A 27,790-nucleotide genomic window follows, 5' to 3' on the forward strand; every position below is an offset into this window, starting at 1 on the left:
TTATTCTGATATCGGAACCGGACGTTGGATTTAAAGACAAGACTGCGTATTGGTCTGTAGAGAAAAAACAGTGTGGTCTTGTGTCATGGACCAGTGTCAGAATCCGATTCATATTTATTGGCCAAGTATGTAGTATGTTTTATACATAAACACAGGTAACTACACCAGTGGTTCTCAAATGAGGGTACGCGTACTCCTGGGGGTACTTGAAGGTATGCCAAGGGGTACGTGAGATTTTTTTAAAATATTCTAAAAATAGCAACATTTCAAAAATCCTTTAATATATTTATTGAATAATACTTCAACAAAATATGAATGTAAGTTCACAAACTGTGAAAAGAAATGCAACAATGTAATATTCAGTGTTGACAGCTAGATTTTTTGTGGACATGTTCCATAAATATTGATGTTAAAGATTTCTTTTTTGTGAAGAAATGTTTAGAATGAAGTTCATGAATCCAGATGGATTTCTATTACAATCCCCAAAGAGGGCACATTAAGCTGATGATTACTTCTATGTGTAGAAATCTTTAATTATAATTGAATCACTTGTTTATTTTTCAACAAGTTTTTAGTTATTTTTATATATTTTTTTCCAAATGGTTCAAGAACAACCACTACAAATGAGAAATATTTAGCACTGTTATACCATTGAATAAATCAGAAACTGATGACATAGTGCTGTATTTTACTTCTTTATCTCTTTTTTTGCAACCAAAAATGCTTTGCTCTGATTAACGGGTACTTGAATTAAAACAATGTTCACAGGGGGTACATCACTGAAAAAAGGTTGAGAACCACTGAACTACACCACATTGTTTTTTTTTCCCTCCAGGCTTTTCCGCGGGGTTGTCTTAAATAGCAACTTCCGGTTCCGGTGTCGCAATGTGAGAAAACATCTGTTTTTGGTCCTTTTTCTCGTTTTTACCTAATTGATTATTTGTATTATTTTAAGACGAAGACGAAATATAGAATATGAAACCTTTGTTCAGATGTAATAATTGCTTTTCCACGGCTCTGTTTTTCAATTGTATCTTTTTGTGTTGCAACATAAACTTCTCATAAACCCATCGTGTTTTGTTTTAATGACCAAAATATACTCTGACCGCCGGTTTACATGACTTTTTTCATCTATTATTCTCACTTTTGCTGTAAATTCTGTAGTCATCGTGCTCCTTATAAGGTCAAAATGGGGGCTGGGCCGGATTTGACGTCAGTGGGGTCAAAGGTGATTTGACGTCTCCGAGAGGTTTGGCGCCAGCTATTTCGCGGGACGAAAGCACAAGGCACAAGTGTTTCCAAACACAAAAGCAAAAAGGGCAGGGTGTCGTGCCGAGAGCAAGCCGGGGTGCTGAGCTCGATAGGCGGACACTTTAGTCGTGTTCGTCCCCTTCTCGGTTTTCTGCTTCGAATAGTGCGTCATCTCTGCGGACCGCCAGGTGAGCTTGTGAGGAGTTTCGTGTGTGCGTGGGACTGTCTGACGCTAAATTAAATGCTTGCATTATTATCTAATTATCGTGTATTTTATGTCCCAATAAACATTAATATATGTTAGCCAGTAGCTGTTAGCTTAGCACACGCGTGTTCGCTGCGCGCTTGCTAGCTATGCTACCTTGCTAGTTAACTGGGTAACATGCTTGCCAGATTCTAAAATGTGTGGCAAGTGTTTGTAAGCAACCATAATCCACGTAAGAAAAGTGTCTTGTCAAGCACTGATATTTGTCTCCGTGATGACATAACTGAGCTGCTGATGGTGTGGCGTGTTAGCATTAGCTGTTTACCTATAATCGCACTCATTATCCATCTTACTTTTTTTTATACCTGTTATATGTTTTGATACTTCTCATGTGAAAGTTGTATTATTTGTCCTCTGAGTCAGTTTCTATATTTGAATCCCCCCATACGAAACAATGGGAATGGAAATAGTCTATTCCAGGGTCAAACTTTCCCCTTTTAGGTAACATTGTTAAAGGCCTACTGAAATGAGATTTTCTTATTTAAACGGGAATAGCAGGTCCATTCTATGTTTCATACTTGATCATTTCGCGATATTGCCATATTTTTGATGAAAAGATTTAGTAGAGAACAGCGACGATAAAGTTCGCAACTTTTGGTTGCCTTGCCTTTACCGGAAGTAGCAGACGATGTGCGTGCGACTTCACGGGTTGTAGGGCTCCTCACGTTGTTTATAATCATAGCCACCAGCAGCAAGAGCGATTTGGACCGAGAAAGCGACGATTTCCCCATTAATTTGAGCGAGGATGAACGATTCGTGGATGAGGAAAGTTAGAGTGAAGCACTAACAAAAAAAAAAAGGCGACGGCAGTTTGTGTGATTCAGATGTTAGAAGACACATTTACTAGGATAATTCTGGAAAATCCCTTATCTGCTTATTGTGTTAATAGTGTTTTAGTGAGATTATAAAGTCATACCTGAAAGTTGGTGGGCTGCGGTGACCGCCAGTGTTTCTGAGAGAAGCCAATGGAAGAGCCAAGATCACAGCTGCGTTTTTGACAGCTGCAGGGGGAGGTCGCATAATCCGCTCAAGTCTCCCGTAAGAGCTGACTTAATATCACAATTTTCCCATCCAAAACTTGCTGGTAGAGAAACATGTTCACTTGACCGCTCTGTGTTAGTTTCACAACACACAAAGAAACACTGGCTGTGTTTCGGTTGCTAAAGGCAACTGCAATCCACCGCTTTCCACCAACAGCATTCTTCTTTATAGTCGCCATTATTAATTGAACAATATGCAAAAGATTCAGCAACACAGATGTCCTAAATACTATGTAATTATGTGATTAAAGCAGACTGTTTTTGGCCGAGAGTGGTGCTGGGCAGAAATGTCCGCTCCAAACAATAACGTCACAAGCACGCGTCAACATAAGTGTCATCATTTCGCGACATTTTCAATAGGATACCTCGCGGGAAATTTAAAATTGCAATTTAGTAAACTAAAAAGGCCGTATTGGCATGTGTTGCAATGTTAAGATTTCATCATTGATATATAAACTATCAGACTGCTTGGTCGGTAGTAGTGGCTTTCCGTAGGCCTTTAAAGTATACAAGTGTAAGTAAGGCTGCAATGATTAAATTGATGAATTTGATCAGCATAAAGTGTTGATTCATATCATGTTGCTTCAATAAATCGTGCATCTAATAAACATTTCAAAAATCCAGACCACACAAAAGAAGGTAAAACAAGTTCAATATAAGGTAAAAGGTAACTATAACATAAAATAAGGTAATATAATTAAATTCAAGGTATACGAAGGTGGGAAAAAGGTAGAGGTAAAATAAGGTAAATAAAATGCAAAAAAACAAATGGTAGGTATGGTAATCAAAAGGTTAAATAGAAGGTAAAATAGGTAAATAAAATGCTAATGAAACAAAATTAAGGTAAAAGACAGCCAAATAAAATAAATACGTAGTAAATATAAAAAATAAATATAGAATTTAATTTGGCCAAACAGGTCAAATAAAAGATTGAAAAATGGAAAAAAGTTAAAGAGAAGATAAAAGGAGGTTAATAAAATGCAAAAAAAAACAAATAGTAAAAAGTAGATGGGTGTAGTAATCAAAAGGTTAAATAAAAGGTACAATAAAATAGAAAATACTTTATTGATCTCTGGGGAAATTCAGGTAAATAAAATGCTAATGAAATAAAGTTCATGTAAAAGACAGCCAAATAAAATAAATAGATGGTAAATGAAGGATAAAAAATAAATATAGAATTTAATTTTGGCCAAATAGGTCAAATAAAAGATCGAAAAATGTAAAATAAGTTAAAGAGAAGATAAAAGGAGGCTAATAAAAGGTTAAAAGAAGGTAAAAATAATGATTAACAATTCACTAAATAGTAGCTAAAACAAGTTCAATAGAAAGTAAATGATATATATAAGATAAAATAAGGTAATAGAAGTAAAGTCAAGGTACAGGAAGGTGGGGAAAAGATAGATTAAGGCAAAATAAAGTAAACAAAATGAAAAAAAACAAAAGGTATATAGTTGGTAGAAGTAGTAATCAAAAAGTGAAATAGAAGGTAAAATAGGTAAATAAAATGATAATGAACTAGGTAAAAGACAGTCAAAGAAAGTAAATAAGAGATAAATGAAAGGTAATAAAGAAATATAGAATATAAATGTTGGACAAATAAGTTAAATAAAAGATTGAAACATTTAAAAGTTAGAGATAAAAGGTTAATAAAAGATTAAAAGAAGGTAAAAATAATGAATAATAATTGACTAAATAGTAGATTAAAAAAAAAGTTCAATAGAAGGTAAATATAAAAAGGAAAATTAATGGTAATGACAGTTATGACAAGTACATCGATCTTTACCTATTTTCCCTAAGATAGGCCCACAGGCTATTTAGTGTGTTGTATTAGGTGAATGACCTTTAATTATGCTTTAAATGTAAGTGTGCTCAGTATTTAGTCATATCACCCAATGCGAACAACCTTCTCTAGTATGGTGTGAAAAAAGACAATCTAACCAACACAAAAAGTCAACTGACATGGTGACACACAACACAATCTGCTCACTGAACTGTGTAAACATTGTAAAAAAACAAAAAAAACAAACGTCATTGCACCTTAACAAAATGCCAAATTACACACATTTAAATTCATTACAAAGCAGGATGGGAAAAATTCAAAACACTCCACACTTATACATTTTTGGCGCATTTTGGCTGCTTGATATTTCTGATTGGACACAAAACTGAGGTCATGGAAGTATACAAGGTAGAAATCGAACTTTCACATAATTAAATATCCTTCTACAGTATATTTCCCATTATATCAATTTGATATATGTATGAATGTGTGTGTATATATATATATATATATATATATATATATATATATAAATATAAAAATATGTATTTTTTTTGTCTATTGCGGCCTCAAAGTCAATAAGTTCGGACAGCCCTGAATTAAACCAACTAATCAATGGATAACTTGATTACTAAAATACTTGGTAGCTGCAGCCCTTATGTGTAGCATTGCAAGGCTAGTGTAAAATGGTCGGGATGATGTAAGGTCCAAATGCTGTTTTGTTTGGCCACACCCCTATTACTTGAAATATAAATATCCATCCCTTTTTTACCACTTGTCCCTTTTGGGGTTCCACGGGGGCTGGAGCCTATCCAAGCTGCACATGTGTGTAAAATGTAAAACACAGGTGTATGATAGTGTATATAGTTATACAACTAATACAGTAAGTTGGCCAATAAAGTGAACTACATCCTAATAGGTTCTGTTTGCTCATCCAAGGTTATCATCACATTTTCCCGGGCCAACATCACAATCAAGCCAAAGGAGAAAAAAAAGAGCAACTTTAATGTTGTTTTTTCCCCAAAATTTTACACGTGTTTGAATTCAGGAGTTCCACAGCTCTACGATGTTGTCATGTGTTTTCGTCTTCCTTCCTCCTCCCAAAGGCTGTGCAACGTTGAGTAACGATGATGGCGTCGGCAGAGCCTCCCAGCGCCTTCAGCATCGTCCCGCTGCTGGAGTGTCTGGAGGACGGCGCCGCTGGACGCCCTGAACAGACCGATGCCTATCTCACCATCGCCAAGTAGGCCTCATATTTCCAACCGTCACTGCTTCTTTCAGTAGTGATGATTCCACCATTATGGGCTGAGCAGAAAGACATCATTGTAGTTATGTAAGGGCCTGCTGCGACGCCAGCAGCCCATATTAAAGTTGCTTGGACTTTATGGAACTGGCCAAAGAACCCCAACGTATCGTTGGAAAGGTCTCACCGGCGCTTACATTACTTAATTTTTGGATGATTTAGTGTTGCAATGGCAATGCTATAAAGGGAAAAGATTCAATGGGCCCATTGATTAGGTACACTTGGCCCTATTGATTAGGTAAGCACCCTTGCAATAGGACAATAGTAGAATGAGGTAGCATTACCTCTTCTCGGTTTCCTCATTTTTCAAGCGATTTAAACTGTTCCAATGTGCAAATGAACAGTACATTCAGGACATGCTATCTTGCTAGGTGTGAGCATGCTAACTGAGCATTTTACTATTTTTTCCCATTTTACCTATATAAAAATATATGGATACATTAAAGAACTGCTTTGCCACTTTTAGTATTTTCTCCTATCTGGTCACGTGCTAGCAAACCAACGCTTTATAGTCGTATTTTTGCTACATTTGTATGTTAAAGCCTAAAAACCATTGATTTTGATACTTGGCGCCATCTTAAAAGTATGCTAACTTCTGTAATGTTAGCATGCTGTTTCTTTATGCCAGCATTTTTGTACAATGTATTTGTATAAGCCTAAAAAAATCCACAACTTTCGATACTTGGTGCTGTCACGCCAAATTTCTCCCCCCCTACAACCCCCCCCCCCCCCCCCCCCCCCCCCATTTACTACCGGGCTCATTATTAATACAGACGTTCTGTTAACATTATCACTAAACCTATGCAAGCGTCAATATATACCTTGATGTTGCAGAAAAAAGAACATGTATTTTTTTAACCGATTTCCGAACTCTAAATGGGTGAATTTTGCCAAATTAAACGCCTTTCTGTTTATCGGTCTTTTAGCGATGACGTCAGAACGTGACGTCACCGAGGTAACACACCCGCTATATTCATTTTCACATTACAAACACCGGGTCTCAGCTCTGTTATTTTCCGTTTTTTCGACTATTTTTTTGGAACCTTGGAGACATCATGCCTCGTCGGTGTGTTGTCGGAGGGTGTAACGACACTAACAGGGAGGGATTCAAGTTGCACCACTGGCAAGAAATCTGCCGCCAGACCCCATTGAATCTACCAAAGTGTCTTCACATTTGACCGGCGATGCTAAGACAGACATGGCATAGAGATGTATGGATAACCTGCAGATGCATTTGCAACGATTAAGTCAACGAAATCACAAACGTGAGTTTTGTTGATGTTGTTGACTTATGTGCTAATCAGACATATTTGGTCACGGCATGACTGCCAGCTAATTGTTGCTAACACACTAAATTGGCCCTAGTGTGTGAATGGGAGTGTGAATGTTGTCTGTCTATCTGTGTTGGCCCTGCGATGAGGTGGCGACTTGTCCAGGGTGTACCCCGCCTTCCGCCTGATTGTAGCTGAGATAGGCGCCAGCGCCCCCCGCGACCCCGAAAGGGAATAAGCGGTAGAAAATGGATGGATGGATGCTACGCTAATCGATGCTAACATGCTATTTACGCTAGCTGTATGTACATTTGAAACTAGATACCCACATTTAATGCGAAACAAACACTTACCAATCGACGGATTTAAGTTGCTCCAGTGTCACAAGATGCGAAAGTCCTGATCGTTTGGTCTGCACATTTTACCGGCGATGCTAATAAGGCAGCCTTGATATGGGCCACTTCATTAGGTACACCCACGCTATGGCCGAATAGCGTCAATAGCTATTCGCTCAATAGCTTCAATTTCTTCTTCAATTTCGTTTTCGCTATCTGACTCCATACTCGGACCATCTGTTTCAATACATGCGTAACCTGTTGAATCGCTTAAGCCGCTGAAATCCGTGTCTGAATCCGAGCTAATGTCGCTATATCTTGCTGTGGTAACCGCCATGTTGTTTGTATTGGCAGCCCTGTATGACGTCACAGGGAAATGGATAGTGGTTTCGAAGATAGCGAAAATAAGGCACTTTAAAGCTTTATTTAGGGATATTCCGGGACCGGTAAAATTTTGAAAAAAACTTCAAAAAATACAAAAAGCCACTGGGAACTGATTTTTATTGTTTTTAACCCTTTTGGAATTGTGATAATGTTCCCCTTTAACGCTATATTATAAAAAAAAAAAAAAAAAAAAAAATACAAACACAAGCTACGGGATGACGCATTTACTTCCGGGGTCACGTTTCCTCACGTTTCCTCTTATGTCATCCCATAGCTTGTGTTTGTAAATTTTTTTTATTTATTTTTTTATTTATTTTTTAAATTATAATATAGCGTTAACAAAACGTCTGTATTTTTATAATATAGCGTTATATTTTTATAATATAGCGTTAACAAAACGTCTATATTAATCATGACCCCGAAAGTAAATAGGGGGGAAGGTTTTTGCAGGGGGGAAGACATTTGGCGTGACAGTGCCCACTATAGGTATGTCAACTTTTCTTAAGTTATCATGCTAATGTTAGCATGTTAATGTTTTTTGCTAGCCCTGGCATTTCAGCTATTTTTTATCATTTGTACCTGAAATACATGGATTTTGAGACTTGTCTCCATCTTGCAAGCATGTTAACTCTTTATTATAAGTTAAAGTGAGCATGCAAACATTAGCATCTTAACATTTTATGTTAACTTTTTCATACTTGGCACAATCTTTAAAGTATGTTAAATTATCTTATGTTATCATGCTAACATTAGCATACTATCCTAATATTATGGCATTTTAGCTAATTTTGTATGTTTAACCCTAAAAATTATGGATTTTGATACTTGGCGCCATCTTAAAAGTATGCTTACTGAACTTCTCGTATGTTAGCATGATAACATTAACATACTATCCTATTATTCTAGCATTTTAGCTAATTGTGTATGTTTAACCCTAAAAATCATGGATTTTTATACCTGGCGCCATCTTAGAAGTATGTTTCTTATACTTCTCTTATGTTTGCATGCTAACATTAGCAATCTAAAATGAAAAACTGATATTCTACCTAATTTTGAATGTTTAACCTTGTGCTTCTCAAATATTTTCTGTTACGCCCCTCGCAGGAAGAAAAAAATATTTCTCGCCCCCCACTGTCCACCATGCCTATGAATAGTATAATTTGTGTAATATAATTGTTATAACTATACCTCTGCATAGCATTGTAAGCATTTTAATACTAAAGGAAACAACACCCCCTGCCACTATTTGAGAAGGAATGGTTTAACCCTTAAAATCATGGATTTTAATAGTGGGTGCCATCTTAGAAGTATTCTTACTGTACTTATCTTATGTTAGCATGCTACTATTAGCATGTTAATGTTTTATGCTATCATTGTAGCTAATTTTGATCAGTTAAATCTAAAATGTATGGGTTTTGAAAGATGGCTCCATCTTGCAAGTATGTTGACTGCAAACAAGCTAACGTTTGTATGTTAAAGTTTTATCCTTGCCTTTTAGCTTTATTTAACCCTGGGCTAGAGGTTCACAGCACAGACAACAAGCCCATCAAAGTTTGTGTTGGATTTTTTAAAGTTAATATTCTACTGGTTTCCTCACTTTTTTTAGGCTTTCGCTTGCATGAAAAGTCCTCAAAGTTGGGCCCAGTAAAAAATGTAATTTTCAGGGCTGGACTAATCCTAACATCTTATGGAGTAGCGCCCCCTTTTTCGGTTTAAAAGAAATTCCAGTTGGCGGAGTTGTGAAACATAACATGACTCACACATCAAGTCTCAAAAAGCCATGTTCACAAGTTGTCTTTTGGGGACAAATCGGGTCGTACTTCACCGTTGGGGACTTTGACCAAATGAGCCCAAATCAAAACCAGGTGTCCCAGAATGATGGATGGTGACAGAGTGCGACAAGTTTTAGCCCACGCCACAGGATGCGGGCGGGGCTTGGCGACAAACTTTGAAAGTCAATCGGACGATTCGCCACAAAAATGTAAACCGGCGCTCTTCAACACGGGGTCTGCAATCCCGAGGCAGTCCACAGAGATCTTGCAAGAGGATTGTGACATTTTTGATTGGTGAAACTTTATATATTAATTCCCTGTGCATCTTTTGTCATATATGATATTTACGTTACCATTAATCCAACACTCTGTAGTGTAGATTATAAATGCCATTTGCATGGTCACGCTACTCACTGTACCCTGCAGGTTTAAAATGAAAACATTAATTGTTATTAGAGCTACAAATCTTTGGGCACCACACGATTTGGATCTTGGAGATAACGATTCAAATCAGAATTGTTTCTCGATTCAAAATAAATACTTGTTGTTTTTTTAAATAACATTTGATACCAGTTCTATGACTAACTACATTTCTCCAAAAATAGATGAACAGTTCTGGTAATTATTAATGTTACTTAAAAGAAAACTGGTTTCCATAACATTCTACCCAAACATTTAATAAAGTCAAATACAAATAAGGCAACAAGAAAAGAATCCAATACTTCTCTTTTCTAGAGTAAATCTGTAGAGCAAATATGGACATCTACATCAACAATATGATTTGCCTGGCAGGACAGGACATATTTAAAAAAAATAAAAATGTATACATCTATATTTCAAATGGAATTTTGATTTTTTGAAATCGATTAATTCGAAAACCGATTTTCTTTGACATCCCCTAATAGTTATACTAATATTAGCATTTAAGATTGCTAGCAATTGGCCCTCTAGCTGCCAGCCAGCAGGACAAGCTGGGCAGTAGCCGCTAGCTAGCGACACCATAATGTATTCTTTGGCTCTCTTCATCAGTCTGGGGGTCTTTGTCCTGGAAGACGTTGAAGACCCTTGTTTTAAACCTGGTACTCAGCTCCATTGATCATAATTACTAAACATTCGTAGGTATGAAGAAGATGTGGCCTTGAAAAAGTGTGTAGGCCACGTTCTAAATTAGTCACAGCGCCACCCAGTGAAGGGTAAGGCCTGTTTAATCTGACTGTATAAAAAAATAAATAATAAAGAATTTATTCAATTATTTTAGATTTTTATTTAGTTTTTTAATTGATTTTTACCCCCAATTTTGCAGCCGCCTCAGTGGAGAGGAAGGTCGCCAGTTTCTCCCAGCAGTTGAAAAGTACTTTTCCCGTCTGGGTGCGGCCATCTTGGTGAGTTTTGAGTTTTTCATAGGGCGCGGCGACATCACCGTCATAACGCCTCGTCTCGGCCTCCTCAGGCCCACGTCAGCAGCCCACACGCCGAGCTGAGCCAAGCGGCCCTGCAGGCGTTGGGGTTTTGTCTCTACCATTCGCACGTCGTCTCGCAAGTTTCCGGTATGTTGATTTTTATTTTTATTTTTATGTCACCGATTTGAATAAATCAGCACTCACATTTTCCAGAAACCTTGGCCGCCGATATCCTGTCCGCACTTTGCTCGGTGGTTTCCAATTCTACGGAGAAGAACACCTGCACCCGGGCATTGTGGGTCATCTCCAAACAAAGCTTCCCCACCGATGTGGTGGGCAAAAAAGTGAGCGCGCCAGACCAGAGGCTTGATTGATTAATTGATTGAGACTTTTATTAGTAGATTGCACAGTACAGTACATATTCCGTACAATTGACCACTAAATGGTAAGACCCAAATAAGTTTTTCAACTTGTTTAAATCGGGGTCCACGTTAATCAATTCATGCCGGTCCGTCTTTTCGGTCGCACAGCGCAGAGGTTCTTACCCGACCTTTGCCCTTTGTTTCAGGTCCCGTCTATCCTGGCGACACTGGAGAGTATTTGGAGCAAAGGCGACGTCCAGTCTGTGGTGATGGAACATGAGGCTTTGAACGTGATCATTAGGTAACATGTCGTAACAAGGCCCTTTTAAAACACTTAACTGTAGTGTGTGTGTGTGTGTGTGTGTGTGTGCGTGCGTGCGCATGTATATGTGTCTGTGTATATATACGTGTATATATGTGTGTGTATGTATGTGTGTGTGTATGTATATATATATATATATATATATATATGTGTGTGTGTGTATATATATATATATATATATATGTATATGTATATATATATATGTATGTGTATATGTGTGTGTGTATATATATATATACATATATATATACATACATACATGATGAGCATTAAAGAGAGTACTGTTAGTGTATAAAAAAATTGACAACATTTTTTTATTTTTTAAACACTAACTGTACCCTCTCCAATGGTCATCGTGTATATTTATTAAATTTCAACATTTAGTAAGGACTGATACAAAAACAAAAATCCATTAAGGATGGTCACTGTGGTGGTTCCTCTCTTGTGGGTTCCCCTGACACAGACAGACCTTCACTGGAGTCTGGTTTTAACAGTGTTTTATTGTTGTACATGCACGCCGTGACAGTTCTCTGCTCCGCAACTTTCCGGTCTTTTCCTGCTGTGTAAACACGCCGCGACAGCGCTCTGCTCCGCAACTTTTCAGTCTTGTCGTGTTTGGCGTTTCCTTCGGCTCTCAAGCGTTGTCCAGCATGTCTGGTGCAAGGTCTGCCTGAACTGCGGTTCCGTGGCCCCGGTCGTTGCTGATAAGCATGACAGCTGATTGGATGATCAGCCACAGCTGGAGCAATCCAATGACCTGCCAGCAGTGCTTCAAAGCCGGTCCTTACACACCCCATTCTGCAGCCGGCGTGCAGACCATGCCCCCCTCGACATGTAGTCACAATTAGAGATCTAACGATTACTTGTCTTTGATGATAAATTGCGTGAAAAGTCCTGACGGTTAGTACTACCATTTTAAACAAATGATGGCAAAAACGTTATGACGTCAGTTCCATAAACAACTACACTGGTGATGCTGTTCATTTCCTGGTAGAAGAAGGTAGGGCTGGGCGATAAAACGATATCAATATATGTCGTAGCAGACACGTAATTAATATCAATAAAAAATGCGTTTGGATAAAACGTTTGAAAATTAAAGTTAAAGTACCAATGATAGACACGCACACTAGGTGTGATGAAATTTGTCCTTTGCATTTGACCCATCCCCTTACTTACCCCCTTGGAGGTGAGGGGAGCAGTAAGCAGCTGCGTGGGCCGCGCTTAGGAATCATTTGGTGATTTAACCCCCTATTCCATCCCTTGATGCTGAGTGCCAAGCAGGGAGGGTAATGGGTCCCATTTTTTGTAGTCTTTGGTATGACTCGGCCGTGTTTTGAACTCACAACCTCCCAGTTTTAGGGCCGACACTAACCACAAGGCCACTGAAATATTTTCCTGTTTGCCGGAAGAAAGCGGAAGTTGCAAAGCAAGGTTTGTTGCATGAACAAAATGCACTTGCTTTCCAGTAACCGAGCAACGCAGGAAGAGAGCACTGATCAGTGGGCCTGACGTGCTAACAGCCAATTACGTGACCGTATCAACTATCAAGATTGGTTGCGCCATCTTGTTGTCTTGCGTTTGATTCTTTGCATGGAGTCTGAAGAGAAAGTCAAAATGAAGAAATTGTGGACAAAAGAGGAAAAGTCACCTGTACGGCAGTTTTATGGATTCTTAAACGGACCGTAGTCACACCAATGTAGTAAATAATGCAAGGCACTGGTCCTACACAGCAACTTCGTCACACTCACCCTTAGAGCACAGCTGTAACTTCCTGGCACCAAACCTGCAGAAAGTAGTAGTTCTCAGGTTTTTCTGTTTACATTTGCGCTATTTTTTTACACTCTATGAAGCATGTATCACGATAAATAAAACACTCAAATTGTGATTCAGTTTTCAGCCGTATCACCCAGCCCTATTGCTTGTATTCTGACAAGTGACTTCTTCCCAGAAGTGATATATATATATATATATATATATATATATATATATATATATATATATATATATATATATAATATAAACCTTTTACGAAGTGACCACTGCAAATTTGTGCATTCTTCGACTCTGCTCCCTTGCACTGGAGTGTGAGCTGCTTTTCTTGTTATTCTGTAAAATCTCGCACTCCTGCCCTTTTTCATTACCTCTTTATAAACTGGAATCGTACAGCCGAATACAACCCAAGCGTTGGGCACTTTTTTCTTTGCTAAATTCGCGCCTAGTACCTATTGAGAATAGAGCTAGCTTGACCACCACACATATTTAATGGACCGGACGTGACATCGGTAAAATCCAAGTAATATGAAATGTTTTATACCATTACATACTTAGTCATCAATCAATGTTTACTTATATAGCCCTAAATCACTAGTGTCTCAAAGGGCTGCATAAACCACAACACAAACCACTACAACATCCTCGGTAGGCCCACATAAGGGTAAGGAAAACTCACACCCAGTGGGATTCGTCAAGACCTGAACAGTGTGGTCCATAAGTTGGCAGGGGAAAAAATATACATATATTAGTGTAATAATTAGAGCTGACAAAGTTAAAACAATAAGTTCGCAAAAGATTAATTTAATGGCAGTATTTATTGTTAATCGCGTGTTTGCGTCCTGTGTTTTCCTAAGTCCATACTGTAGTGATGGAAAAACAAATAGAAAGCATAAATGGACAAAGAAAAATGTATATTGAGTATCTGAGTTTAGCTTGAAAGCCCTGGCAGGTCGCTCTCGCCACAAGACCAAAGTTATTTCCATCCATTGTCGCTGCGGGTTGCGTTGCCATTTCTGCATTACCAGTGACCTTTGTTCTTTTTGGATCGCGGGGTTGTTGTTTTTTTTAGGCTTGTTTTTAGACACATGGTTGCTTATTTGGGCTTGCTTTTCCCTGATATCAATTAACAGTGATAAACGAGTTTGATGTGGTACATATGGTTTTGGTAGCTCTCTGCAGGACCTGATTAATTAGAATTTTGGTGTATGCATTTTGATAAATTGATGGTTCGCTCGAAGGTTTCGGTTGCCATTTAGGCAATATATGATGTAAACATTTTTTTAAATATTTTACGTGAAATTATTTAAAAAATCAGATCAAACTGAGCCACCGGTTGCAAACTTTTTTAGTTTGTCTTTGTTTATTGTGTTGTGTGCTTGGATGCTCCCAGGCTGCTGGACCAGGTCCCTGTGCAGATGGGCGAAGCCACGGTGTGCTGGGCCAAGCTTGTCATCCCCCTGGTGGTGCACTCCGCCCCCAAAGTGCGTCTGCGGGCAGCGGCCGCCATGGAGATGAGCCTGCCGCTGCTCCTCCAAAAGCAGATGGAGGTGGCCGCCGTCATGGAGCCTCTCATGTCCACGGTGCGGTGCTTAACCTCGGACTTTTGGGCAATTTTAAGATGACTGTTATGCAGATGTAATTGACATGCTTTTTATCCTCACAGAAGCTGATCCCGGAGTTGCAGAAGCTTTTCATATCAAAGAATGAAACGAACGTCCTGAAGCTCTGGTCGTTGTTTGTCAAACTTCTTGGCAAGGTAAGTGTTAATTTTCAGCAACAACGCCATTGGTTTTTGTCATCACGTACAATTTATCGTGCGCAAACCTTCTCAGGGCCAGCAGTACTTTTTAAATATTTGCACTTTCAAGGATTATCAGCTTGTCCTAGCAAGAACCCTATTAATTTTGTATATCTGACCATGTGTCACAGTGCTCAAGAGCTGTGGGCATGGGTGATGTATTTGGTACGACCAAATTCTGTCTGCACCACCGGGATCGATTCACGTAAAAATCAAACTGTACTGACACATTTTGTTGCACGTGACGTAATGTCCGGTTGCAGCCGCTAGCACTTGGAAGAGAAACCGTATTTGTAGCAGACTGCTTCTCGGTAATTATCTAATGCCAACTAAGCCAGCATGCCTGATAGAAAGTGTTACAGTAAGTCTACGCTTTTCAGAATGCGCTAGCTCGAAGCTACTGTGCATTGGATGTGCCGTATAGATGCTACTGATTAGCATTAGCGATTTTACACGGCGATTTCAACACCTCCAAATTTGGTAATGGGAATTACAACTAATATGATGCACAACACAAACAGCTGGGGTGTAATAAGTACAATACTTACAGTATAAACACTTTCTAGGAATCAACATAAGACTAGACTTGCACATTCAGCTTAATGACCTGTGGGAAATTGCCCCACATATTTGAAAACCTTAAAAAAACACTGCTACGTTTGCGTTGTAAAAAATTTGGTTTGCGATGTTACGGATTTTAAGTTATCCTAGAAGACTTTTTCTGACTGCTGACGTCATTCGGTCCCTACACCTTGTCAAAATCACTCCAAACTTGTCCCAAAATGTTATTATAATTTTGATGTCCACCCCGCCTTCCACCCGATTGTAGCTGAGACAGGCTCCAGCACCCCCCGCGACCTCGAAGGGAATAAGCGGTAGAAAATGGATTGATGGATGTTATTAACTAGGGTTTCCCGCAGCGCTTTGTTGTTAAGGCGGCTGCCTTAACAACAAAGAGCCACCGCCTAAACTAAAGTCTTAAGTTTTTTAAGACTTTAGTTTACTAAGTCAAAATAGTGACATACTTAGTATCTCATGTAACTAGGACTGTTTTGTTTTTACTTAACGAAGCAGGCCTACTTCACAGTCTGTAGTCTATTGCGGCAGAAACGCCCCCTTCCCCCTCGAGAGACACCGCCTTAACTGCCAAATATTCTGGGGGAAACATTTATTATTATAGTTTTTATGCTAAGGTGTTATTATTTATAACCAGCCCGCCCACCTTGACAAAATCTCCCAAAACCTGTACCATTCGTTTCTGCTGCAATTTTTTGGGTGTATTATAGTTTTTGTTATTAACGTGTTTTTCATTACCAACTCAAAATAACATAATTATAATAGTTGGACCCTAAAAATTTGCAGCAGAAATATTTCGGACAAGTTTGAGAAGATTTTGACAAGGTGGGATGAATGCTAAAACAATAATAAAATAAAATTTATTATACACAAAAAAATATGCAGCCCAAAGGTTTGGGGCGATTTTAACAAGGTGTGTGGGTGGGGTGTGGGGACCTCACTTGTCAGTATATGTATTGTAGAATAACTTTAAAAACAGCACAAACAAATTATTTGCAGTAAGGGGGCCCAACAAATGGCATGGCAACAAAGTAAGTTTCTTACATGTGGCATTATCACTGGAGGACGAGGAATAGCTAAACATGCTTTACTACACACCCTCGAGGATACAGTAGCTCACCGGTCGTCACAAAAGATAGCGCTCCATGAATTCTATGGGTGGATCTACACCTGACATCCACTGTTTATGTTTATAAACTCAGGAAATACGTCACTGAACACATGAGGACTTTGAATATGACCAATGTAAAATCCTGTTACTACTTTGTATCGGATCTGTGTCTAAATGTGTGGTATCATCCAAAACTAAAGTAAAGTTTCAAAAGAGAGAAGAATATGTGATTATTACATTTTAACTGAGGTGTAAATAGAACATGTTCAAACATAAAATAACCAGATATTAACAGTAAATGAACAAGTAGATGAATCATTCATTTTCTACCTCTTGTCCTAATAATTTTGACAAAATAATAGAATTATAAATAACACAATATGTTACTGTATATGCCAGCCGCTAAAATAGGAGCCTTTGTTTACTAACTACTAAAAGACAAGTTGTCTAGTATGTTCACTATTTTATTTAAGGGCTAAATTGCAGTAGGAAACAATATGTTTAATATACCCTAAGATTGTTTGTTAAAATAAAGCCAATAATGCCATTTTCTTGTGGTCTCCTTTATGTAGAAAAGTACCTTTGGTACCGGTACCAAAATATTGGTATCGAGACAGACATTTTTGAAACTACACTTGTGTGGATGAACATTGTTTTAACCCCACTTGTGTTTTTGAAACTCTTCGTGTTGGTGGGGACATGGCCTAAGACCGTCTCAACAGTCCACTTGTGATTCAATGCCCCAGAATACAGAATTGTTCATATTTTTTTGGGGGGGGTCCTACAGTGTCAAAGATATTGAAGGTAGCTGAGGTCAAAGGTTGAATCAAAAACTGTGTGCGAGTGACACCTCCTGTGATGTTTGCTGGGCAGATGTTACATCGTGGCGGTCCCTTTATCAACTCTCTGCTCCACCTGGAGGAGCTGGGTTTTCGCAGCTCGTCTCCCACCGTCAAGAAGATCGCCTTCATCGCCTGGAAAAGTCTCATCGACAACTTTGCCCTCAACCCAGGTGAGCGACCACCTTTTCCTCTCGATGGTTTCCAGCGCCTCCGACTGGGTCTTCCGGGTTTCAGCCGTGGCCTTTTGTCCCATGTTCTGCCAGACATCCTGTGCAGCACCAAGCGCATGAAGCTTCTCTTGCAGCCCCTCATGTCCATCAATGTCAAGACGGAGGCGCTGATGCTCACCAAGGTGGAGGTGTGGTGGTACCTGGTGGTCCAGCTGGGCCCAAACCTGTTCCCTCACTTTGATCAGGTGGATATGTTCTACCTGAGGTTTCAAGCTATTTTTTTTTTCAAATTCATGGTCAAAAGTTTTCAATTAAAATGCTTGCTTTGTCTCTCAGGTGTCGGTTCCTCTGCTGCAGTACACCATTGGATCGGACTCCTCGGCGCAGGGCACCCCCGCTAGAGGAGCTGGTCAGAATGGCGTTGCTCACCCCAAAACTGGTAGGACAACACAGCATGACATTCCCTGAATTTCCACTGAATGCAACACGCACGGTTGACTCTTTCTGGGTTTTATTCAAGTCAGTGTGTCCGTTTCCACCGCCCGCGGAACACCAAAGAGATGCCATGGTATTCTAGTGCTAAATATAGCTAGCATGTGATTTTTCCGTTTATAGTTGGAAATCAGTCTTTTTTTTTTATCTCTGTAAAGATATTTTAAAGATATGTTCCTTTTTTCTTAATTTTTTTCTGACCTGCAATGTGTGTTAAAATCTTGATCCATCTCTTTGCCGTACCTGCCAACAACTACGGTTTTCCCGTAATGAGTACAGGTTTTGATAAACCAGTGGTAAAAACTACCATTTTCCATTATAAATGAAGAATTTAAAAACGGAAGCTACGTAGCGAAGCAACTCCACGGGCAGGGAACAAATTATACGGGAAACATCAATGATTGGTTGGTTTACGTATAAGAACATCCATGATTGGTTGATTGTTTACTATGATAAGTCACGATTGGTTAAGATTGGGGCAAAACATTATGGACATGCCAATCGGAGGCAAGATAGGGTGGGTCAAGACCAGAGGTGGGTAGAGTAGCCAGAAATTGTACTCAAGTAAGAGTACTGTTACTTTAGAGATTTATAACTCAAATAAAAGTAAGGAGTAGTCACCCACATATTTACTTAAGTAAAAGTAAAAAGTATGTTGTGAAAAAACTACTCAAGTACTGAGTAACTGAGGAGTAACCTGTTTGTTTGATTACGGCAACAAATATTGCACAAAAACATAAAAATAGCAATGAGCAAATTCGGAGCCAGGAATATCTCTTAAGCAACTAAAACAATAATATATATTAAATAATAATACATTAAAATAAAAAAAATTAAGGCACATTGAGCCACAATAACTTAACAGCGCCATTGGCTCAGTAGGCATTGATTGATTGATTGAAACTTGTATTAGTAGATAGCACAGTACAGTACATATTCCGTACAATTGACCACTAAATGGTAAAACCCCAATAAGTTTTGCAATGTTAATCAATTACTTAATAAATGACCAAGTCGAGGTGATGTACCTCATATATACATATACATACACACACACAAACACATATATATATATATATATATATATATATATATATATATATATATATATATATATATACAGTATATAATTTATATTTATTTATTTTGCCGTTTTTGTTCACATGTTAAAGGTGTTTTAATGAATGTACATGCATGTTTAACATATAGATTCTTATCTTTCATGAAGACAAGAATATAAGTTGGTGTATTACCTGATTCTGATGACTTGCATTGATTGGAATCATACTGTACAGTGTTGATAACGTCCACGTTTTCAAATGGAGGAGAAAAAAAGTTCCTCCTTTCTGTCTAATACCAAATGAAAGTCGTTTGTTTTATGCATCTTCTTTGTCCAGCTTCCATATTCGTTTTTATACACTTTACAGTAAATACATTTGCGGCAAACTCCGTAGCTTGCTAGCTTGTTTGCGCTGGCTTTCGGAGCCTTTTATTTTGTTAGCGAAGGCGCGACGGCGCGGCACTTTTATTGTGAAGACAGGAACTGTGCGATCAGTCTTTAGGCTTTTGACGGGAAGTACGGTTGAAATGTCTTTTTTCCTTTACACTTTTGATTGATTTATTGAAACTTTTATTAGTAGATTTCACAATACAGTATATATTCCGTACATTTGACCACTAAATGGTAACACCCCAATAAGTTTTTCAACTTGTTTAAGTTGGGTCTACCTTTGTTGGTCATGTGACCGCCTGGCTCTGTTTGATTGGTCCAACGTCACCAGTAACTGCATGTGATTGGTGAAACGCAGGCAAATTCTACTTTGTAGGTCCCTCTGAAAAACCAAAACAAACTAACAGAACGATAAAAAAAAAAAGTAGTGAGTAGCGAGCTGAATGTAGATAAATGGAGCGGAGTAAAAGTAGCGTTTCTTCTCTATAAATATACTCAAGTAAAAGTATGTTGCATAAAAACTACTCTTAGAAGTACAATTTATCCCAAAAGTTATTCAAGTAGATGTAACGAAGTGAATGTACACGTTACTACCCACCTCAGGTCAAGACAGTAGCTGACATTTTGTTCATTATTTCTACGGTTTATATCTTAATAATAATAATACATTTTATTTATAAGGTGCCTTTCTGAGCACTCAAGGACACTGTACAAAATCAAAACATTAAAATCAAATTGGATAAAAACAACAATAATAACAACAAAGATAGATAAGATAGGACGATTACAAAGAATAAGCAGTCCGGTATAGGTGTGTTTTGATTCTTGACTTGAAGAGGGATATTGAGTCCACGTTGCAAAGGTCTGGGGGTAATGAGTTCCAAAGATGTGGGGCAGAGTGGCTGGAAAAACTGTCCACCATAAGGGGACAGTGAGATGGATGGATGAAGAGGATCTTAGGGAACGTGAGGGCGTGGTGACATGGATCAGGTCAAAGAGATATGATGGAGAGAGGTTATGGATGGCTTTGAAAGTTAGGAGAATTATTTTAAAGTGAATACGATGTTTGATGGGTAGCCGGTGGAGTTGCTGCAGAACAGGGGCGCTGGATTGAAGGGGTTCAGGTGATTATCCGGGCTGCAGAGTTCTGGAGAAGCTGAAGTTTGTTAAGTGACTCGTGAGGGAGAACCAACAGGAGAGAGTTGCAATAGTCCAGGTGAGAGGTGACCAGGCTATGGACTAATATGGCAGCAGTATGTGGGGTAAGGGATGGGCAAAGACGATTAATGTTCCGTAAATGAAAGTAAGCAGACCAGGTAATGCTGTTTATGTGAGCTTGAAAGGAGAGTGTGCTGTCGAGGATTTTGGCATTAAATAGTTGAATCATTTTGAAACCAACACCATGACTGCAAGATATTTGTTATTTCATGCTATAAATCACAAATGGCAATTCAGATAAATGAAGATAGCTAATAGAATAAACATTGTTTGTACGCTTTTTGTTTGTATTTGGAGCAATTATAAGTGGAGATGGAGTCAAAGAGACAGACATTGGCTATACAATCCAAGGCAGAATCCACTAAAGCAGAAACAAAAAGGAAAATGCGAGCTGCTCAAAAATGTGTCTGGATTGGTCATCTCAGAACCATCAGAGCAATAATTGCCAAACTATTGTGTGAATGAGGCAAAGTAATGTATAAATAACGTCAACTTTATGAATCATCTGTGGCTGTGAAGTGAACACTTATAATGTTGTAAACACTGTATAGATTTGGCTATCCCATATGGTTCCTGTGTTGTAAATACTGTAGTGACTAAATAAGTGACTGAAACAGAGATAGTGATTCATTTGGATGTATTTATGTCAACTGTTGATCATTTTTCTATTCTTTAAACACTAAAACGCAGCGCTTTTATTTTTGCCACAGGCAGCTAAATGTGTCAAATATCAGCTGATACAGGGACCGGGAAAGTAGAGGACTGGTTGTGTGATGCGTTTGCCAGGGATGATATCACTGTTATTTTGTTGCTGGCTGCAAGAAATAAAGTGGTTTATCAAGGCAGGACCGACTTTGTTGGCTCCTCTGGAAGGACAGAATATTTTTTTTGTGGCTCACTTTATTACTACTTCCCTTATTATAGCATTAAGCGCTTTTTCACTGCAAGGCGGACCCGCAACAGAATGGACGTGGGCAAGACCATAATGATCAAAATTCAAGACCCAAAAGTGAAACAAAATAGTTTGTTCCAAGAGCAAGTCGGATACAGTAGCCCTGCTATGGATGAGTATTGTTCACGTTCGAATCGATACTTCATACTTCGGGCTGACCAATATGGACCAAAACTGATATCCCGGTATTTTTGTAATTGTATCGTGTTATACGATATTCTAAAGAAAGTCTTTAGTTTAAACTTATCACCACATTATCATTGTTCTGAAATTACTTTTAAACAATAATTAATTATAGTTACTCGGTACTTAATTTAGGGCTACATAAGTAAACATTGATTGATTGATTTGATTAACCAAAAAAGTTATTTAATTACTAATATGATTACTCTTTATTACATGTAATTACTAGGGAAAATATTTGGTTGCTTTAAATTCACTTTTTTAATCTATCCATTTTCTACCGCTTATCCCTTTTGGGGTTGCGGGGGTCGCTGGAGCCTATCTCATAATGTCATATGCAATAGAGAGAAGTTTCATGCGTGTGTATACCTTTTTAAAAGGCAGTGTGTTGCCAAGCGACGTGTGACGTCAGTGAGGGTTTCACTTCATTTTTTTAGCTTTAACAGTTAGCACTGCAGCGGCTGTTCAGTTGAATCTTTTCACCGGCGTGTTACCCCTGGTCAATAAAGAGGAGACACAGACGGCGTTACGATACGGGCACATCGGCTGTGCACGAAGGCAAATGTGGTGGGCGTCGATGACTGAAATGCACGGTAGACCCTTTGTGCCTGCCGGATCCTTGCTCAGCTACGGTGCCCACCCGGCGCACCGGCCACTAACTGCTGTAAAAAGGCACATCAAAAGATATCTGTATGCCGATATTCTCTCAAATATATACCACTTTCTAAAATATACTTGTATTAACTCTTAACACCGGTATAGCGCCTTACTAGTACTCAACGGTACCAGTATTCGGTACTTTTATGTGTCTTAATAATATGACGTTATTTTCAGCCAGCCAGAAAAATCGCCTTCATATTCTAAAACATCTCCGACAAATAGGAATGGGTACCGTTCACATTTGAATCCATACGGTCCAAGTTCCTGGTACCAGGGAATTAATACCGCTACCAATTTTCTGTACTTTGATGTGTTAAAACATATTTTTTGTCTTTATTGATCGATCATCAAATACATCAAAACAATATCCAATTATTTGTATAATATGTTTCCAATTATTTTGCAAATTTATTTAACATAAAACACTTAACTACAACAATGTAGTGTTATTTTCTTAGTATTGCACAAAATAAAACCTATCTCCATGTAGTCCTTTCTTTTTCCATCTGGAAAATATGTGCTGGGGGTCCATGGAGGCAATTATGTTAAAACAAATGAACAAACGAGGGTACAATAAAAATAAAGTCCAATTAAGTTTTAAAGTACAAACGAAAATGAAGCAAAAACTTTACGTTGAGAAGTGTTTGTGTTTATTTGGAACATTAATGCATGCAACATGATACAATAACAATTTCCAGTTTTTCTATTCAACATGTTCAAAAAAGAGTAGGATGAAGCAGCAGAGCTTGTTTAATCCTATCCCTCTTCCTTGACATAGCAGTTGCTGAAAACTTTTGTTCACTTCCTTTTCTCAATTTATTCTGAATATACTCCTTAAGTAATAACATCAAAATTAATAAATAATAATTAGTGAATTAAGTTATATTTCATATGGTTAGATAAATACGATTATCTATAAAATTAATGGATGAATGAAATAAATTCACAATGTTTTATCATGGTTTTTCTTCTACGTACTTTGTAAACACTAAGTTTAAATAATTTATTGAAGTGGATCATATTAGTAAATTATTTGATTTCTTTGCTTAATCCATTACATCATTTAATTCCACATACTGATTTACTGAAGGTCTTAAGTGTTGTACGCACATACAAATTAGGGCTGGGTGATATGGCCTTTTTTAATATCTCAATATTTTTAGGCCATGTCACGATACACAATATATATCTCAATAGTTTGCCTTAGCCTTGAAAGAACACTTGATTAATATAATCACACCAGTATGATGATTATTTTGTGTCTACATTAAAACATTCTTGTTCATACTGCATTAATATATGCTCATGTGTCTCCTCCCAGCGGGCTTGAACAGCAGCCTACGACTCAGCATGAACTCCAGCTTGCAGGTGCCCTCCGCCTTCCCCTCCATCCAGCTGCTGGGCCTGGAGATGCTGCTGCACTACTTCCTGGGAGCCGAGGTTGTCGCCACGGCGGCCAAGAACAAGCTGGTGCTGACTCTCGGTGAGTGCTGGTCGTCCTGATCTTTTAGTGGCGGTGCGCTTCTGAGTTGATTCATGGTGCGCACCATGAATTGATTAACGTGGACCCCGACTTAAACAAGTTGAAAAACTTATTCGGGTGTTACCATTTAGTGGTCAATTGTACGGAATATGTACTGTACTGTGCAAACTACTAATAAAAGTATCAATCAATCAATCAAAGTTTATCGCAGCAATTTCAATTTCTATTAACGATTATTAATTTCTAATAATCGGGAAAAAACGATTAATGGGCCGGGCAACGTGCATGCAAATTTCTGAGCTTGTTACAGTGAAAAAAAGAGAATGTCTACGAGAAGTTTGGGATGTCACCATGGTTGCCATTTTTTATTTGACACAAGGCCTAATTATTAATCATCACTGAACTCAACAAAAAAGTAACTCATGATTTCCGCGTTCACATAACCGTGGATGGAATCACATGATTGGCAAAAAAAAGCCAACTTGTTAATAAACACTCATTTATTCCTGAACTTTATTCTGAACTAAACAATCAATGTCAAGACGGCCACTTAAAACCGCAACTTAACTACAAAGTTAAACCTAGCAAGAACAATCCATACATCCTCAACACATCTCATCTGCTTGTGTTGTTGTGAACGACATCTTCCATGTAACATTAATATACGAACAATGGTTGCAACTTGAGGCTTTTTTTTTTTTTAAATAATATAATTACAGCTTCAAGCACGTCGTCTTTTGGAAGTTTGTTTGTATTACGTCATAACGACAAGCTGAGCTGTTATTTTAAAGTACTTTCAAGGGTCATTGATCTAATTTACTTTCATTGTCCACATGATGGTTGCAAATATGTAGCATTCAAAGCCTGCCTGTTATGTAATATTAATTTGAAAGCACTCGGCGGTGCAATGCTTTGTTCAACCCATGACGTCTCGCGGGCCAAATTGAAGAGGCTGGCGGGCCGTAGTATGGACATTTAAAAAAAATAAAATCAGACTTTTTGTCCAATAAAATGACGCCACTCCATCAAATAAAAAAATTACATCGGTAAGTTGCCTATTGCCACAGCCAATGTTTTGGGCAGTAGACCTAGCACCCGACGACCATGTCGTTCATTAGATAGAGATTTTAGTTGTAACTTTGATGGAAGTCGAAGGCAATACAAAGTTTTTAGCTGAAATCCTTGTTTTTCTTCTAGAACCTTTAAAACATTCTCTCTTGAGCGCTGCCTGTTCCTTCAGCAAACATGCTGCTGTGCTCATCTCCAGCATCAAAGATGGATTCAGCAACGTCGGCAAGGAAGCTCCAGGTGCACTAAATAAAAGATGAAATGTACCTGAAAAAAAACTCATGTTTTTTTTTAGTCAACATCTTTTACTTCCTTTTTTTGCAGAGTCACTTTTGGCACTTCTATGGAATCATCTTGTCCATTTTGTCAGCTTATCCACTGAGTCTGGTAAGTTCCCACACATCAGTTTGGTGTGTCTGGGGAAGTATACACTTGTTGATTCATTTTGTTAAGTTACAGCCTTTTTAAAAAAAGAAAAATGGTTTCAATTCATTTTTCCCCTCAAAATTTAACACAAAATTTAACACTCACGACAAAAGAAACAATTTTGTGTGCGATTTTTAAGCATGTTTGTGTGCAATTTCTGCAAGTATATTTAAAACATAAAAAACAGCATGTACATACATTTTCAGCGATGAAGCTGGAAATATCCTATCTCTACCGATCATCTTGTTTATAGTGATGGGTAATTTCAACCAATTCTTGGTACTATATCGTACCAATTGTCGTTTTTTTGTGTGTTTTAATAAATATTGTTTCTGATAACATATTTTTTTTATTGCAACATTTATAAATGAGAGGATTGTGATAAGCCAGGACGATGTTCTGTGAATATTTCAGTGTAAATGTTTCCGTGGTTGCTGCACTTCAAGGAGGGTTCTAAAGCTGTAGTTCCCGCCCAGGCAGCGCCACATAGAGCACCCCTGATTGGGTCTGGGTTGAAGGTCCGTCCGGAGGGGGATGGAAAGACTTTATCCTGGCCTCCTTCCCAACTCATTGCCACTTTCATCAGTTTAAGTCCGAGCACCCGGATCATTCTTTTAGTCTGGGCTGCTGTGACGAGAAAGAACCTCTGAGGGGTCACGCCCCAGTGATGACTGTTCTGCACCAGTCCCGTGCCGCCGTGCTCGGAACTCTTATGTGAACGCTTGAAACATCGTAGAACTTTCCTTCAAGGTTGTTCCCCTGTATGCCCTGCAGGCAGTAAGAAGGACAGGCAGGGCAGTGAAGTCCTGACGCAGATGTTGCAAACCCTCGAGAGCATCATCCGCTCAGAAGCTCTTCCTGCAGATAAAGTCCTGGTAGGAACATCTTCATGTTCTTGTGTCACGAAATGCACTAAGTGGAGAATCGATATAAGACCACCCACAAAACGGCGCATCCTGAAGAGACGGTCAGAGAGTGACTTGAAGTCTTTGAAACATCTATGCCACATTTTGACCAAAGCACCACCATTACATGTTATGTAGACCACAAGCAAGCGTTTTACATGTAGAAAAAAATCATGTTATGACTGCTTTAATGTGCCTTTACCTTGTTAATAAATACGTTGTCTTCATAAATATAAATTATATAAATGAATGAGGTAGATCTCCTCGACTTGGTCAATTGGAAAGTAGCTCGCATGCAGAAAAAGTGTGGGCACCCCTGATCTAGAGTATTTAATAATGTTTCTTTTTTTTTTTAATTATTTATTTCAGGCATTACCATTAAAAAAAAATTCTAAAAAAAAAAAAAAAAGTACAAAGTTGAAAACTCATAATATAAATTAATGTAGTGCAAAAGTTAATGTATAGTATGTAATACATGATTGTCCAGTTTTGCCTGAAAGGGAGTGGGAAAAATATAACTTATTTAATCCCACCCCCTAGTAGCCAGAGAGAAAGTATATTTTTGAGGTGACTGATGTAAACAGAAGTCACTGGATGTGTATCACCCGAGAGGGCGTGGCTACAGGATATTAAAGTTGACAAATGGGAAACAGTCTTTGCATGCATGTTATATGATTTGACATGACATTTTCAATTATATTAATGTTAGTAAATGATCTACTGATGAAATGTTGTGGTACGTTACTAGGGACATGTAAGAGGTTTGTAGATGAGAATAAAGCTAAAGGTCCAATATAGTGTAGCAATGCACCCGATGTAGTCTTGATTTTCAAGATTTGCTCCCGGGGTATGCGTGGCAGCACTTAATGCTGATAGAAATGTTCCTCAAGCTTCTTTTTTCCCCCTCAAAGTGTGCTCACATCCCTAAAAATGTGATGGTGTGAGAAAAACAATGCACAGAGTAATTTGGTCCTAAAACAGTCCAGAAGGTGTTTTTTGGTACTAATACAGTATTCCAACGTCCTGCAGATACTCTTGGAGGGCACAGTCAAAGGCATCTCCCCTCGCGTCCTGGGCTCTGCCGCCTACCAAGTGGGCAAGATGGACGTGCTCAATGTGAGTGCCTCAGACGCCATGCTTTCTAGTGTTTACCTATGATGGCCTTTTTGGAGACAACCCAACGTTTATTTTTTTTCTT

At 38.4% G+C, this 27,790-nt stretch overlaps 1 protein-coding gene across 1 annotated transcript in view; it reads left to right on the top strand.

The window, feature by feature from the left end:
* Positions 1–1,221: 1,221 nt before the first annotated feature.
* LOC133538121 (telomere-associated protein RIF1-like) overlaps positions 1,222–27,790 on the top strand; it is a 45,672-nt gene continuing 19,103 nt past the window's right edge. The window contains exons 1-16 of the mRNA XM_061879451.1: positions 1,222–1,439; positions 5,443–5,579; positions 10,705–10,783; positions 10,852–10,948; positions 11,015–11,145; positions 11,370–11,464; positions 14,649–14,838; positions 14,922–15,014; positions 17,617–17,755; positions 17,849–18,000; positions 18,092–18,194; positions 24,032–24,193; positions 25,391–25,501; positions 25,586–25,648; positions 26,462–26,562; positions 27,622–27,708. Coding sequence (XP_061735435.1) covers positions 5,464–5,579; positions 10,705–10,783; positions 10,852–10,948; positions 11,015–11,145; positions 11,370–11,464; positions 14,649–14,838; positions 14,922–15,014; positions 17,617–17,755; positions 17,849–18,000; positions 18,092–18,194; positions 24,032–24,193; positions 25,391–25,501; positions 25,586–25,648; positions 26,462–26,562; positions 27,622–27,708 — 1,719 coding nt within the window. The 5' untranslated portion in view covers positions 1,222–1,439; positions 5,443–5,463. The remainder of the gene's footprint in view (positions 1,440–5,442; positions 5,580–10,704; positions 10,784–10,851; positions 10,949–11,014; positions 11,146–11,369; positions 11,465–14,648; positions 14,839–14,921; positions 15,015–17,616; positions 17,756–17,848; positions 18,001–18,091; positions 18,195–24,031; positions 24,194–25,390; positions 25,502–25,585; positions 25,649–26,461; positions 26,563–27,621; positions 27,709–27,790) is intronic.

This window comes from Nerophis ophidion, linkage group LG19, assembly GCF_033978795.1.
Source record: "Nerophis ophidion isolate RoL-2023_Sa linkage group LG19, RoL_Noph_v1.0, whole genome shotgun sequence".
NCBI lineage: Eukaryota > Metazoa > Chordata > Actinopteri > Syngnathiformes > Syngnathidae > Nerophis > Nerophis ophidion.